Source organism: Pholcus phalangioides, unplaced genomic scaffold (genome assembly GCF_987345545.1).
Source record: "Pholcus phalangioides strain wild (caught in Gottingen) unplaced genomic scaffold, Ppha-v1.0 ptg000012l_1, whole genome shotgun sequence".
Classification (NCBI taxonomy): domain Eukaryota; kingdom Metazoa; phylum Arthropoda; class Arachnida; order Araneae; family Pholcidae; genus Pholcus; species Pholcus phalangioides.
Window position 1 is genome coordinate 17482179 of NW_028301605.1, and position 17589 is coordinate 17499767.

At 36.1% G+C, this 17589-nt stretch overlaps 1 protein-coding gene across 1 annotated transcript; it reads right to left on the reverse strand.

The window, feature by feature from the left end:
- Positions 1–6077: 6077 nt before the first annotated feature.
- LOC149079686 (peptide chain release factor 1-like, mitochondrial) lies at positions 6078–17588 on the reverse strand. The gene is made up of 7 exons (XM_089240296.1): positions 17087–17588; positions 16360–16451; positions 14862–15045; positions 14619–14782; positions 13102–13219; positions 12717–12853; positions 6078–6302 (listed from the first exon to the last, which is right to left on the reverse strand). The coding sequence occupies exons 1-7, from the start codon at positions 17457–17459 to the stop codon at positions 6099–6101; spliced, it is 1272 nt and encodes a 423-aa protein (XP_089096422.1). The 5' UTR covers positions 17460–17588; the 3' UTR covers positions 6078–6098.
- Position 17589: the final 1 nt, after the last annotated feature.

The window sequence follows — 17589 nt, forward strand, 5'->3', positions numbered from 1 at the left end:
CGTTGCAATTCGATAACTTTGATCATTTTTCGAATTTTTTATTGATGTTTGTGTTTAATTAATGAAAATTAATAGAAGTAAAGGAATCAATTACTGGAATTCCATGACTTCCACAAGAGTAGGGCTGACAGGCAGGATCGTCGTAATAGCATCATAGCTCCCCCCCCCCCCCCCCGAGCAAGGGATTTTTTGGAGGCCGTACATGGAAAATTCTCGAAAAATTCACCTACGTCTCGTTTTTCTGAGGCACTCCTTCTTTTTCAGTTGTGAATCTGGTAATCCTATCTAAGACCACATAATCCGTATTTTCACTTATTTGTTCGATCATCCATATTGTCCGAATGTTTTTGTGGAAAGAAATAATTATTTTTTCTACATAAAATCGATTGTTGCAAATGCACGGATTTTGTTACCGAAATTTTCGTCTAATAAAAAAATTTTATGCCAAAAAATAACAAAGAGAACTCTCTATCTCTCTTTCATAATCTCATGAGTTGCGTGAAATTTCGAGATTAAATGGCAGCACCAACAGTATATAAATCAAGCCTCTGCAGAGAGTAGGACGTCAGCGGTCTCCGCCTTGGCAGTGCTGAGAACTGCGTCTCCCAAGAACATCACGTGACACGGAACATCGTCGGAACATCACGTAACACGGTGAAAACAAACACGACGCCCCCCCCCCACACTGTTATTTTCTTATATCATAAATAGTAGTTTAAAACAATAAATGAAAAAATAATTTCAGCTTGGACGAGATAATTCCAAAATTAATGAAAGTTATAATTTCAGCATTAAATAAAGACAATTTCAGCATTAATGGAAGAAAATATTCTAGAATTAATGTAAGAAAATATTCTAGAATTAATGTAAGAAAATATTCTAGAATTAATGTAAGAAAATATTCTAGAATTAATGTAAGAAAATATTCTAGAATTAATGTAAGAAAATATTCTAGAATTAATGTAAGAAAATATTCTAGAATTAATGTAAGAAAATATTCTAGAATTAAAGTAAGAAAATATTCTAGAATTAATGGAAGAAAATATTCTAGAATTAATGTAAGAGATAATTACAGCATCGATAAAAGTGATAATTCCAAAATTAGTGAAAGAATTAATGAAAGCGATAATAATAAAATTAATGAAAGCGATAATAATAAAATTAATGAAAGATAATTCCAGAATGAAGGAAAGAGATAATTCCAAAATTAGTGAAAAAGAAATAATTCCAAAATTAATGAAAAAGAAATAATTCCAAAATTAATGAAAGAGACAATTCCAGAATTCATGAGATATAATTTCAGAATCAATGAAAGAAATAATTCCAGCATTAATAAAAGAAATAATTTCAGCATTAATGAAAGAAACAAATCCAGAATTGATGAAAGCAATTATTTCAGAAGTAATGAAAGAAATAATAATTAATAAAGGAAATAAAATTCCAGAATTAATGAAAGAATATTCAAAAAATAATGAAGGAAAATTCAAGAAATTATGAAAGAAATTATTCCGGTATTAATGAAATAAATTATTCCGGTATTAATGAAATAAATTATTCCGGTATTAATGAAATAAATTATTCCGGTATTAATGAAATAAATTATTCCGGTATTAATGAAATAAATAATTTAATCTTTTTTCACCTTTAGATGAGCTCTCTATCCTTTTTTTAATCTTTAAAACCCAATATTTAGAGGCCGAACTGTACATTTCTATGGGCAAATCGCCAGGCGGGAACTTTGTTTACACGTGATTCCCTTGCATTTGATGTCGCTGCCGTCGCGGCGGCTGGATGCTGCTCCCCCCAGTAATATAAGCTCTCTGTCGTCTGCTTCTCTCCAGGTTACTTGTTTTGGGCGTCTCCTTGTCCTGAAAAATTAACTGAACTGGCAGTTCAAACTTCCAGTTCTGTTTGTGAGCTTAGCTTGTAGGGAACCGACTTCTTCTCTGTCGTCTGCTCATTAAAAGGCTCTTAGTTTTGGACGTCTCCTTATGCTCAAATAAAATAACCGAGCTTATAGTTTAAATTTCCAGTTCAGTTCACGAGCTTTGTTTATAAGGAACTGAGCGGGATAAAGAATATAGTTTTTTTCACTTTGAACTTCATCATTACCACATGAGTCAATTTTAAATTTGACATTAGATGGCAGCACATTACTATAAAGTGCAGTGTGGAAAAATTCACTTTTTACGATCTTACCTGTCGTCTGCTTGTGTGGAGGTCCTATGTTTTCGATGTCTCCTTTTGTCTTATTACTGAACCGGAATTTCGATCTTTCAGGTCAGTTTATAACCTTTGTTTATAAGGAGCGTAGCTGAATGAAGAATTTAGTTTTTTATATCTGAGCTTCTCGTCATCACCACATAAGGCACTTCTGATTTTGAAAGTAGGTAGCAGCACCAACAATATTTTTAAAAATGAATTTCTTGAAGTATTCTAGAGTATTAAATTAATTTTAATTCCCGTTTAAAATTGTTAGTGCCATTGTGAATTTGCGGCAAATGCTACAAGGCAAAAAAAAAAAACTGCTATTGGCGGACGGCGTAACAGTTCGAGTCACCCGATATATACGGATGTTGTCATTGCGTAACGCAGTGACAAAACTGTTCGTGCGAACATAATAATGATTCATTAATATAATGGAAAATCTATAATGGAAAAGTCAGCAAATCCGAAACCCCCGCCCTCCCCTCGATGCTGATGTAATACTTGAATGACCCCTAATCAGATTTTCAAATAAGAAAATTATCAATTTGTTGACTTCAATTTTTCGATACGGTGAAAATCTGATATTTCATTGCATGACAAGCTACCTTCAAGTGGCTTTTTGGTTCATAATGAGGCCGCTCTCTCGCAGGAGAACGAAGCAACGTGCGAGTTATCTTAAACACAACACAATATTTCACATAATAGTCTGTACTATATTTAATATACAGGGCGCATAGGTAACGGGGCATATGGCATTTTAATGGCGAACCATTGGTCCTAGAGGCGTACTTCCAGTTGGAGAAAGTACCCGAATAATGTGTAGTACTCAGATATTTGATTCATGTTGCCAGGGGTTACATAGTTATTAAAATATTAACTTTTATGTGGACTAAAAATTATTAACTTTTTATGTGGACACCCTGTGCCCCAAAACCCAATTGGAGAGTTGTTTCCCGGTCTCCAACGAAAACATTCATCGTTTCTAAGTGCAATGTTGACTGAGATATTCGAAGCAAGTTGGAAAAAAAAAATCATTAAATGCGAGGAAACCATTCTACCCGCATTTAATGCTGTTTTTTTTCTCAAATTTCCTCAATTTTTCGAATTCGCATATCTCGGTGAATATTGCACTTAGAAACGTGAAATTATTTTAGTTGCCATCGGAAAAGACAGAGCAACAACTTCTTAATTGGGTTCTTTGGCACACGGGGATGGTATAAAAAAATTTTTTATTTTATTTTATAACTATAAAACCCCTTACAACATGAATGACATATCTGAGTTGGGCACGTGATTTGGATACTTTTTCTAGTTGGGTATGTCTTTAAGACTAACGGCTCGCAAGTAGTGTCATACGCCCTGTTACCCATGCAGTCTGCATATACACGTAAAAAAATACAGTTGACTCCCGTTTTAACGAATACCGTTATAACGGAAAAAATATCGTTTTAACGAAAACTTTTCTAATCCCCCGGATAAGTTTACATAGGAACAATATAAAAATCTGAAATTTAACGAAATTTCTTTATTACTCCGGTCTCTTGGAGTTCATTATAATGGGGTTTGACTGTATTCCCACCAAAAAAATCTGATATTTTTGCAATTTCAATTTTTGATGTGAGAGCAGTCCTTTTTATAATGATTATGTCATTTTACTTTTATTAATTTAAGAAGGAAACAAAAGAAAGAAAGGGTGGGGAGAAAAAAAGAAAAATGGCGAAGGGGGCTCGCGGTTGTGCGTAAATGCCTTGAAATTTCACTTGTGCGCAAGGGGATTCGGGCCTCACTCTGTTTCATGACAAAATTTCACATTTATGAGACGTTTGACTACGGTTACGATTAACCTCTATATATAGCTCTTTCAATATTAAAATATTTCATTTATACGAAGCACAATTTCAATTATTTGGCATTTTCATTTTGACTCGAACTCCAAATCTTTGGCATTTAGACATCATTTCCAACTATCAAATCCACGAGGTTTTTGCAGATTGTGAAAAATGCGTCGCTGAATCGGTTTTGCATGCGTATTATCATCATCACTAAAAAACCACAAATTTTAGGTTGACAGATACAAAGATACGCATTGAGCGGGTTATGGACATTTCAAAATGAAGACTTGCGTGAGAATTTATTGCACTTTTCTGAGAAATCAACAGACACAGTGAGTCTCAAATAAACGGATTTAAATTGTTTTAAATGTGGTCATACGCCATTTTAGAATTTTTTTTTTCTAATGCCCACAACATTGTTCTTGCAGGATAGGAAAATTGTATTGAAATTATTTGGGATGTTGCAGGCCAGCAGCAGGCTTAGGTAGTAGGGCAGTTAATAGGAAGCATTACAGTATAGATTAAAAAAACTTTAAAGATGTGATGTCAATCTTAGTCCTACTAAGTCCCAATACATTATCTACTTGGATTGCATATAGAAACCAATCAGCAAACCAAATCAGCACAACAAAAAATGGCGACTTGACTGCAGCGGAAAATTGCTACTGCAGGGAGTCTCCCATCGAGGGGGTTAGCGCACCAACCTCTCGATGAGTATAAGAAACAAGCCTGCCGTTCGGAATCGGCAATAAATTGTAGGTCCCGGGGTTTAATTAGCCCTCGTGTGCAGAAAATGACCGTGGTGCAACAAAAATTATCAATGATCAGACCACTCAGTGCCGGTTGAAGATAGCTTTGAGCTAAACTAGATGGCTATCCGTCTACAATTGCATGAAAACGATGGGGTTTTTTTACACACAAGCTTTCATTTTTCACCCATCTACTTCTTGGATTGCATTTACTACCAGCACTCAAAAGAATGTCAATGAATGGTCAACAAAGCTTTGTCAGCTTTCTTTATGGCAGCCCTCTTTGAATGAAAAGTCTTCGAACACACACAACACTTTGTCTTTACAGTTACTCCATTTTGCTTTAAACCTCTTCTATAGTTTGTGTCAGGGCCTACTGTCACCCCCAAGGCGTAAACCCACCGAGATTACATGCAACGCTTTTTTTATTTCCTTCCTCATGTTAATGTTACTTGAATAGCAGAAAAATTGCGAAAAATATATTCTATGCATTTTTTGTTTGAAATTAAATTTTTTTTAGTCAGAGTGACTAAAAAAATTTAAATTCCACAAACTTCTTCGTGGCCTCCATATCAGTAGCCGTGGCTCCCCTTTCGCCAGATTTTCATCCGTGGCCCTCCTGGAATATCCTAGGGCCCCCCTCCCCCTGAGGCCATATGGCCCCCGGTTGAGAACTACTGCTCTAGACCACTAGACTACAAAGGCAAATAATATTTCAATCTTTAATTGGAGCTCGTGTGCACTGAAAGGGACTGTACATGGACCTTCAGACCTAATTCAAGCCAAAGCTCACAACTGCTGACACTGCCACCAGATGGTGACTTATTTGAGGATGATGTCACTCTCCGCTATCCATACAAAGGTTTTTAACAGCTGGCTGGTGCAAAGATATATTTAGGAAAGAGAGAAAATTCATCTACCCCAGCAGGGAATCAAACCCTGCAAGGGCAGATAAATTTTCTATCTCTCCTAAATTTTTCTTTGCATCAGCCAGCTTTGACATCATCTTTGGAAATTTTTATGCATATCCCCCCCCCCCCCCCAAACTTCCAATTAGAAAGTTGTTGCCCTGTCTTTTTTGAGCCCAACAGAAAAAACTTCCATGGTTTTTAGCTAATATTTGTAGAGACAGTTGAATTCAAAAACCCCAGTGAATATTGCACTTAAAAATATACATTTTCTTTTTTGTTTTTCTCAGCCTTCTAAGAGCCTGAGCAGAATGAATTCTTTTTGAATACTGAATTAGCCTGGAAATGATACTAGATTTTAAATCAGCAGAATTAACACGTAAGCTGATGAAAAAACAGTTTTAATTTTCGTACTTCTTAAGAATATCGAATAACAGATGACTAGACGACCAATTTTTCAAACTGTCCAACAACCTATCAAACTTTTCTGCTCCTTCCAAGATCCCAAGTATTCCATGGAAGCTTTTCTGGTTACGGTGATCAGTGATCCTATCTTGTGGGAAATTATACGTTCGAATTTTGTCTGATCGAGCAGCTGTTCCTACCTGGATGAGGAAAAACAAAATTTAAATGAAGGATTAATATTTATAATCAAACGACACTGAATGTATTACTCAAAGTAAAAATCAAACACAGATATTTAAAAAAAGTAAATTGTGGAGAAAAATTAGGAAATATAATCAGGAATTAACCCTTTAAGTGGCACATTGAATATTGAACGACAGGGCATACCCGAAGCATTACTAAAGGATGGGTGTGTCCAGCAACTTATTAAATAATAACAAAAACTTCAACAAAACATAGTCACATATACAGCAGTGCATACTTGTAAAAGTATAAATTATAAATCATAAACGAAAGTCAGTCCAATTGCCATTTTAAAAATCTCTATAAATTGATCGTCACACTATCAATTGATCTCATGAACATCATGTTTGCACATCATCAATCGGTCATTGCCAGTCGTTATTCAGGGAATCATCCTCCATCCGCTGTCCTCACTATCTTCCTCTGTATCCATCGCTCTTGAACACAGACAGTGTCTGATCAAATTGTATATGTCTGAATGAGCATGATACTATCATGCAACAGTTCATAGTTCTCATTGTCTGAACATCTCTGCTGCACCCGTGGCACTGATCTTTTATTGCAGGTGCAGTTTCTTCTTAAGGAAGCTAATTAGTGTCTTGAGCTGTAGGTTGTTCAACACTCTCAAAAGTTTCCTTTTTCTACCAAATCATCATAGTTTCCGTCTTATGTTCAAAGTGGTATACCGTCATTCCCGGGCAGGTTGTAACACAGTGAAACAAGGATCCCTTTGAACAGCATAAATATTGATCATTCCCAAACTTTTTAAAACACCCTAAGTACCGTGGGAATGACCTGTATTCTGTCATTGATTTTTTTTACATAGTATAGTTTTTTTTTTAAAGCAGCACAGCAGAAATCACCAAACCCCTTTTTAAAATGCAATACATTTTTCTGATGAAGGCTTTCTTCTGATTTTCAGCAGGTGGAAACTAACTTCCCTATACCCTTACGGGGTGTAGGGAAGTGTACTCCATTGACAAATAAAAACTCAACAGAATCCCTGGGCTCGTCAGAACTAAAATAAGTGGTTTTTAATGAGGTGAGATATCTCATCAATGCATCTGAAAGTGTTCATTAACTGTTAGTGTGTTTTGATCATGTTAATCACTTTTGATGCTTATTTTATATACTCAAGGACTATTCGAATCAAGCTGTATAATTTAAAGCCAATTCAAAATGACCGCTTGAGCAGCTCTATGCCCTGGCAAGAAATTAAACCCAGATTTCTTAAATACCAGAGACTGCTAGCTTATTACACTGATCATCTCTGAATGTAATAAGGTCTATCAAATATTTATTTATAAATCTTACCATGGCAAATAGATAATAAACGTAGTAGCTTGCTGATTTGCGATACAGGAATTTTTTTTTAGTGTACAGGAAAGTGTATTTCCATCTATTTGCACAGTTTAACTTTTTTACAGCTGGTCTTTCTTTTCCCTTCAAAGTAGACTCATCCAAGTTCTGACTACTGTTTTTTCTCCTCACCTTTTTATACAACTTAGACTTGTTTCCACCTCTGACAAGATCTTTTATGTTTCAGACTCGCTGAAACATTCGTCCGAGTGGAAGACGATAGAAGACGAAGTGAACTCTTTGACTTATTGCATTTAATACACATACACATGATAAAGGATGAAGCACGAATAGAAATAGATGTTAACGCGTTAGCTACATGATTGCGAATGCTCGAGAGAGCGTGAGACACAGAAGCAGAACAGACAGCAATCTTAAATCACTTGGACATTATAAACAAAGCACAGAATAAGGTCTATTAGATGCTGCCATCTATATTAACGAAATAGATCACAGCACCCCTCCCTTCTTAGTTAGGAAAGTCGTCGATTCCCAGTCGTTTTGGGCAAATGATTGTTCGTTTCGGTCTCGGAGTCTTTGTTGCCACAGTTCCGTTATCGTTTGGTATCTGCTCGCTTGCAAACGTTGAACTTGAAGGTTCTGCACTAGTCTCTGTTGACACATCTGCGGGAATTGGACTCGATCCGGAAATCTCTGAACTTGTAGGATCTGTAGGATAACGGTTCATCATTTGGTCAGCGTGACGTCGGACAACATCTCCGGTATTGGTGATGGCTTTGTATGACACTGGTCCGGTTGGTTTCACAACAGTAGCCAGAATCCAGGATGCACCCTGGCTATAACTTCTGATGTAGACAGCATCTTTGGCATCGAATCGTCTCACTTTTCGTTGCTTTTGCTCTGTAGCTGCATCTTGTTTCCACCTTCCATCACCCACCAAGTCTGGATGAAGACGGTCCAAGACAGTAGTCAGCCTCCTTCCCATCAGCAGCTCAGCTGGACTGACCCCTGTTACTGAAGATGGCGTGATGTGTTGATGAAGTAGGAAATTGGAAAGACGCTTTCTCCAGGAACCTGAAACGATGCGTTTTAGAGAGTCCTTCACCGACTGGACAGTTCTCTCTGCTTGACCATTTGCACATGGTCTGTAAGGAGCAATCAGTGCTTGACGAATACCATTACTTTCTAGGAAACGGCGAAAATCGTTAGATGTGAACTGAGGTCCATTATCGGAAACTACAACATCCGGCAAACCATGAGTAGCGAAAATCTCGCGCAGCACATCGATGGTTTCGGTGGCAGTAGTTGATGTCATTCGTCGTACTTCAGTCCACTTGGAGTAAGAGTCAATCAGAATCAAGAAGTTTTGTCCTTGAAATGGTCCAGCGAAATCTATGTGAACTCGGGACCAAGGCTTTGTCGTTATTTCCCACGGATGGATTGGAACTTTGGGAGGTGCATGCCTTGTACGTTGACAGTTCGTACATCTTCTTACGTAGTTTTCAATATCAGCATCCATGCCTTGCCACCATACGAACGATCTTGCAAGAGCTTTCATGCGTTCAACGCCTGGATGCGCGACATGCAATTCACTTAAAACTCGAGATCGACCTGGCACTGGAATAATTACTCTATTTCCCCATAATAAGCAATTTTTATGCACTGATAGTTCATTCCTTTTTATGAAATAAGTTCGAAACTGTGAATTTTTAATCTCAACAGGCCAACCTTTTAGTACCCAGTTCAACACTCTAGAAAGTATTGGATCTCTAATAGTCATTTTTGAGATATCCACAGCATGAAGTGGTGGATTTTCTAATTCTTCTATGAATAGCACTTCTAATGGAGAAGTGACCATGGATTCGGGAGTTTTTGCATTCGGTAATCTGCTTAGGGCATCCGCATTACCAATTTTCTTTCCCGGCTTATGAATTAACAAAAAATCATATGCATTTAGAAGCAAACTCCACCTTAGCATTCGCGGAGATAAAATCTCTTTCGTGGGCTTATTTTTATTGAAAATTCCCAAGAGAGGTTGGTGGTCAGTAACTATAGTGAATGAGTGACCATACAGAAAATGATGAAACTTTTTTACTCCAAATACTATACCCAAAGCTTCCTTATCGATTTGAGCATAGTTTCGTTCTGTAGTAGTTAAAGTTCTCGAGGCATAAGCTATTGGTGCTTCTGAACCATCAGGAAGTACGTGACTCAAAACCGCACCAACTCCAAAAGGTGAAGCATCGCATGCCAACACAATGGGAAGCTTTTCATCGAAAGGAACTAACACACAATCCGAACTTAACAATTCCTTCAGAGAATTGAAAGCATCATCGTGGATCTTTGACCATTTGAATGGTGCATTTTGATCCAGTAATCTATGCAACACTTCCGCAACTGTAGCCTTATCCTTAAGAAAACTGTTATAGAAATTTATCAGTCCTAAAAATGCCTGCAATTGCTGTTTGTTTTTTGGAATGGGAGTCGAACGTATTGCTTCAATTTTCGAATTGGAAGGGTGAATACCCGCAGCATCGATACGGTACCCTAAAAATTCAATTTCAGTGACTCCAAAAAGACATTTTTCTCTTTTAGCACGTAATCCGACATTTTTAAGTTTGTCTAGCACGCATTCTAATCTTGATGCTAATTGATCTAGAGAATTAGCCCTGATCAAAACGCCATCAAAATATGGAACTACTCCTTCCAAATTTGAAAACAAATTTTCGATCATATTTTGGAAAATTCCAGGAGCAACATTAACACCATATTGCAATTTGTTAACCTTGAAAGCACCCTTGTGAGTTACAATTGTCTGGGCCTCGGCTGAAGTTTCGTCTACACGAAGCTGTAAATAAGCCTGAGCTAAATCTATTTTAGCGTAATATCCTCCACCCTTCAGGTTTGACAGTAACTGATTAACAGCTGGAATTGGATAGGGGTGAGCATTCATGGCCTTATTCAAAGTTACCTTATAATCCCCACATAATCTAACGTCACCTGAAGGTTTAATAACGGGAACAACAGGAGTTGACCACTTTGGGTTCGAAATAGGTTCAATAACTCCTTCATCCTGAAGTTTTTTCAAAGCAATCTCGATTTTTGGTTTCATTGCAAGTGGAACATTCCTAGCCTTGAGTCGAATGGGAGGAAATTGAGGATCAAGAGGTAAAGACACGACAGGTCCCGCAAATGTACCCAATCCAGCATCAAAAACCTCGCTATATTTTTGAATTACAAAATCCACAGGATTAGATTCAATCTTTTTGACTCCATTCAATGAAATACCCAGAGGCTCAAACCATGAGAAACCCAAAATATTTGTGCATTTACATTTTGAAATTAGCAATTGTAATCTGACGTTCTTGTTCCCAAATTGTACTTCTACTATGCATGAACCTAGAAGTGAAATTAAATTTCCTTGAAAATCCCGCAACTTCACAAAAGTGTTTCTAATCTTAGGTTTGCAGCAACCAAACAAAGTTTCAAAAGTTTCTTTAGAAATTATAGAATAATAAGATCCAGAATCAATCTCCATTTTTAATGCATGGTTGTTCAATAAAACCTCGATACCTTGTTTGAAACCAGAAAAGTTAACTACAGAATTCGAATATTCATTTTCGGTTTTAATTTCATGTGTATTATGTGTGTATGCTTTATTTTTCTGATTACTCTTGGCCCGGCATACAGTTTGTACATGCCCTTTCTTGCCACAGTGCCTGCAAGTCGCTGATTTGAAACGACAATCAGAACGGTCATGTCGTCCACCACAACCAAAACATACATAACTGTTATTAGAAAAATCATCCTTTGAAACATTTTTTTGTTTCGAATTAAATTTCTTTTTACACTTCACTTGTTCAACGAAATCAGAAGTTCCTGAATTAGAAACTTGAGAATTTTGAGAATGAATTTGTTTTGATTGTGAAAACGCAGTTTCAGCTGCAAGGCACTTGGCAACAGCATCGTCAAAATTCAATTTTGGCTCTGCCAGTAACTTCCGTTGAGTTCCTTCATCTCGTAATCCACATACCAACTGATCGCGCAATCGTTCAGCAAGAGTAGCACCAAAATTACAATTTTCAGCTAATTTTCTTAATTCGGTAACGTACGAATTTACTGACTCATTGTTTAACTGTACTCTCTTATGAAATTGAAATCTGCAATAAATTTCGGAGGGTTTTGGGCAGAAATGATTCTTCAGTAGTTCGAGTATGTTATCGAAACTCACATCAGAAATCTGCTGAGGCGACACAAGGGAACGCAAAATCCCTAGCGTTTTTATTCCGCACACAGCCAAAAGAACAGCCCTTTTCTTTTCAGGAAGCGTTATCGCATTTGCTTCCAAGAAAAAAGTCAGCTGTTGTATATATAAATCCCAAGACCCCGAATTTGAGGTATCGAACTCAGGCATAGACCCAATTGTTGCCATGTTAGAATTTTATAAACATCAATATAAATAGATACCAGTGCCACGCGAAACTCGAGCGTGATAAGGAAAAGCAATGTCGAAATAAACATACCAGCTCTCATCAGGCATCAGTTTGGTAAACATCCCATAGTTCGTCGCCAGTTTTATGTTTCAGACTCGCTGAAACATTCGTCCGAGTGGAAGACGATAGAAGACGAAGTGAACTCTTTGACTTATTGCATTTAATACACATACACATGATAAAGGATGAAGCACGAATAGAAATAGATGTTAACGCGTTAGCTACATGATTGCGAATGCTCGAGAGAGCGTGAGACACAGAAGCAGAACAGACAGCAATCTTAAATCACTTGGACATTATAAACAAAGCACAGAATAAGGTCTATTAGATGCTGCCATCTATATTAACGAAATAGATCACAGCAAGATCTTTCATTTCCTTTCTCACCCTTCACCAATCCAAAACCTACCCATATATTCCCTATCTTTGACTTTAAAAAGTTAAGCAAAGCCTTGTTAGAGCAGTTTATGATATACAAATACAATCAAGCCCCTTTCAAAAGCTGAGATTAATCATAAAAACAAATGAACGCAACAATACAAGGAAAAAAGTTATCACCTGGAGTTTTCGACTCAAAGTAGTTTCTTGAACAGACTTTTGTAGTTCTATCTGGTAAAGTTTCGCTCGTAAAGATTTCATTGCTATCTCGTGGTTCCTATATTGCATGCGCTCCATTTGGCATTCAACTACAACTCCTATGTAAATTGGAAAAGAAACACACTTTCAACTGTTGCTATTAGAATCTGAGGGAAAACCACACTTAAACGTCAGCAATCCAGAGGGTTCTTAAATACATGAAAAACCAGCCTCCAAATAATTTGAACTGTGTTAACCAAATAAAATACAGTACAAATAATTTAGAGACACGCCTTTGTTATTTATACGAGATCTTTCTATGCAATGATAAAATGACATTTCAAATTAGTAAAAATTATGTCTGTACCTGTAGGAAGATGAGTAAGACGAACACAAGTGAGTGTTTTGTTCACATTCTGTCCACCTGCACCGCTCGAGCTCTTGTGTTCTGTTTTTATGTCTTTCGGGTTCAAAGTTATGTCAATCTGTAAGAAAAGATTTCAATATGCCATTGAATATTTATACTGATCAACACTGAGATTTGATAAAAGAATAATATTTGAGTATAAATGTTAAAATAATCAAATAATAAGGAATAATAGATACACTGAAGTATAAGTTTTACACATGGATAACTACTTACATTTAAATGACAGAATAGTTACGTAGCAAAGCATAGTTACAAACATGATTTAGGAAGGTTAGGAAGAAAATTTCTGCAACACTGTTACAATTCTGATTATGCAGTAATCTCTTACATATGCATCGGTGTAAGAGAACAAGGAAAAAAAAAAGAGTCATAACTGAGAGAGGCGTACAAGTGAATATAGCATTATTTAAATATATCCTTGACCGGAAGAGCAGAAAACCATCTTATACCTAAGAGAAACCCTCAAGTGAGAGGGTGTATAAGTGAGATTTATGTATGTATATGAGAGAACATTACGGTTTCTATAGAGCATCTAAAAAAAGTTGTAGATGGCAAACACCATTATAGTGTTATACATGCAAACAGAACTGCAACCACTTACAGTGATCGACTTACACAAGTAATTCAATTCCAAAAACGACACAGCAAGTCGGGGAAAAAAAAACATAAGCTGAGATACATTTTTGCAATGACAATGATGCTCCCTCCTTAGGAACAGGAGGAGAATGGAAAAAAATATACAGATTTTTTTCTTTGTTCTTCTTAATGCAGAGACTAGATTGACCCAGCAGCAACAGGGCCAAAATCAACTAGTTTTATATCAATTTCACTGGCGAAGTATTATTTTTATGTATTTGTAAATAAATTGGCCTGTGATTGGCTTTGTTTTGGGGGGAGGGGGATTGTCCCTGTTAACAGAAGATTTCATTACTTTTTGTCAATCAAGGTTATTAAACCACTTTTTTTCACTATATACATCTATCATACACTAGTACACATCGAAGCTATTATATACATCAAAATCTCCATGCAAACAACACGTACATGCCAATCAGAGGTGCTGGCATGAATAAAACATTTGGGAGGCTGAAAGTTGCCAGTCCTCGTGTACATAGGGGACCCAAGCTCATACGCAGGAAAAATGGGGGGGGGGGGTAGGATGCTTTGCACTGTATATTCATTAATTATTGTAGAGGTTCAGTTTCCTCACATAATTTATTAGGGCAAGGTGTTCAAATAGCCTCAGCTGCCAGCATCTCTGATGCTGATGACATTAGTGAGGGAAATAATTAGATTATGCATAACCCACCAGATTTATATCATGATTATGTATATATAATCATTGGTTGTAATTCATAACCATAAGATTTATCACATTTACTGCAACATATATATATATATATATATATATATATATATATATTAAATCTATACAAATCCAACGTGGTTACTACCTCTTTTGGCTGCGGAAGAACGGCTACTGACATAGTACTGGTATGTATTCTACCACTTCTTTCCGTCTTTGGAATTCTCTGCACCCTGTGTATACCACTCTCATACTTCATTGTCTGATAAACATTGCTCCCGCTTAAACTCAGGTGCGCAGTTCTGAGGCCACCTAATGAAAAAAAGAATAGAAATTTGTTTGGAGAAATAAAATTTTTAATGAAAATATTTTTCATGAGGACTGCAATTACCTATCTCTGTTGCATCATACTTCATAATCTCTGACTGCCACCCTTTGAATAATGCATAGTTCATGTACATATCGAAGATATCTCTTGTAAATAACATTGCTTCTTGGCCACCGACACCAGCAGTGAGTTCTAGCACAATATCTTTTTCATCCATCGCTTCCCTGGGTAACAAGTAATGAAGTATCTACAACAAAAAAAGTATAGTGAAACCTGTCTTTAATGAAGCCTGTCTTTAATAAAACCTGTTTTCAATGGATAAAAATCATGGTCCTGTGATTTCAATGCTAAAATACACATTAAAAAACCTGGATTAAATAGAAACTGTCTAAAGCAGAAATAGAAAGAAAAATTGCACCATTTAATGGAAAATTTCGCACAAACACTGTGAGTGTTTGGCAACCAATAGACCAAAGGATCATACAAAATATTAAAGTGTTCCACCGAAATATTTTACACAATATATGCTTGCAAATGCGAGTTCGTTTTGGTACTTGATACTGTGGTTTTGATAAGTTATATGTAGTAAAGCATTGAAATTGTAACAATTTTTTATGGGAAAGCAGGCTCTTCCACAGGAGAAATGAATGTAAGGGTTGAATTTCCAAATGATATGCAAGATTTACAAAACTTATGGAAGCTGTCGGCATTCTGTGATCGTAAGGCTGAGCAAGGCCAGAATTAATTAGAGAGAGCAAAAAACAACTGCCCTGGCAGTAAAATTCAGGGGATGGGAAATTTTAGGTTGTGATAAAAACACCATTATAAAATAATCGAGTTTTACAGCGGTAGGAGTGGCAAAATCATGTTGCTCTCTCTCTTCTCTCTCAAAATTATTAATTACGGCCCTGATGCTGAGGATTACATACACATATACGATAATGTACAAACCGAACCTGATATGACAGATATTGACACCCTAATTGAAAATTTTTGGGGAAGTTAAAAAGAACGTAAATGTTATTTTAAAAGAAAAACAGTGTAGGTCAGACTTTTATACAAATACCATCAAAATTTAAATAGTACAATAGTGCCGTCAAAATCTAATCTAAATAGTATAATCACAGTAGTTAGTAATTATAGGCTAATTATTTATTTTATCAATATTTAAATTATTTATTTTATCTTCGATTAATTTATTTTTCTTTTACTCTAATTACATATGAGATTGTTACAAAATTTTATAACACATTATGTCAATTAAACCTTTATTAAGTGGAAACCTGTGTGTTCAACAGAAAAAAATCTTGGTCCCTTGCGATTCTGTTGAAGACAGGTTTTACTGTATTGCGATTACAAGCAAAAACTATAACTCCCACATTGCCTCACTCATCGAAGTATGTTGGTTATATTTAACGTAAAATTAACCATAAAGGAAAATGGTGAAAAATTTCTTGAAAGTGATTTGGAAGCATTTTAGTAATACTTAAAAAATCAGTATATTGAAAGATGTTGATTTGTTAGATGTTACTTGAAAATCACATATCTGCAAATATCATACCGCTTCTTCTGTAGCTTTTACATTCTCCCTGCAAATCTTTTCTTCCTGCTGAGCCGCAAATAAGAGATCTTTGTCTTCTGCTTTTTCCAAATCTGAAAAAAAAGACATAAATTATGAAACAATCATATGAACTTTATTAAAGTTGTACGAAAGCTATGTTCACTCAAATCCTCAGTCATAATGGCTGAAACAATTTTACATAGAAGAGTCAATTCTTCCACCCTAATTTAAATGGGCAAATGGCAATCTTGTAGCAATAACTGCCAAACTCTATCAATATGTGTTGCCGTTCTACTCATCATGTGTCTCCTGCAATGATGCACATTTTCAACACTTTCATGACCATCACAAAAATGTGTGAACCACTGAAATACTGTCGTGCAAGATACAGCTTCATGTTCGTTACAGTTTTACCTGATTTGAAACAGAATTTCACATTGATTCTTTGTCCCATTACGCAATGCACTAACAACTCTTACATCAAACAACTGTGAGAAATTCTGAAAAATAAGCACAAATGTGAGGTAACATAGGAAAGAACGCAATCATACATCAGAGCTTCTGACCGTTCACATTTTCAAAAGCAGGGGCGATTCATCTTACTTATCAGTCACCCTTTGTATCTTACAAACAAATACATGTTTTACATGTTTATAGCCATCTACTGATTTATTTTGTAGGATTTAAAATTAAAGAGAAGACTTTTTACAAACTGTTTGATTTAAACCTTTTATGAGTATTTGAAGTTCTCGCTCGTCTTGTTTGTAGTTCTCAAGCTCTGTGGTTAGCATAAACAAAGTTTTAAGCGAACTGATTATTTGTTTATGTTCATTTTGACTCTTCCCAGATTTTATAAGCATGTTAGCTTCTTCGTAACTTTTTTCAAGTGATTTTATGTATCTTTGGACCCTTATATCATTCAAAGATAAACTTTTCAGTTCTTCGGTGAGTAAATTCCGTAATAAAACCGTGCTCGCAGTCTTAGGTTTGATTTTGATTTTAGGACGTGAAAACAGTCTCGAATAACGGCGTTTTGAACAACTTGAATGCACTCTCATTAAAGCTTGAAAGATGTTTGTAAAGGAAAATTGAGTCATCATTTGGAAACTGGAAAACACGTGGTTAAAAATTGGCCAACTACACCGGAATTTCACGAGGAAACACAATAAATGTTGTTGCCATCCCAAAGGCTTTTGTTTACATCAACATGTAAACATGTTGTCATGAGAG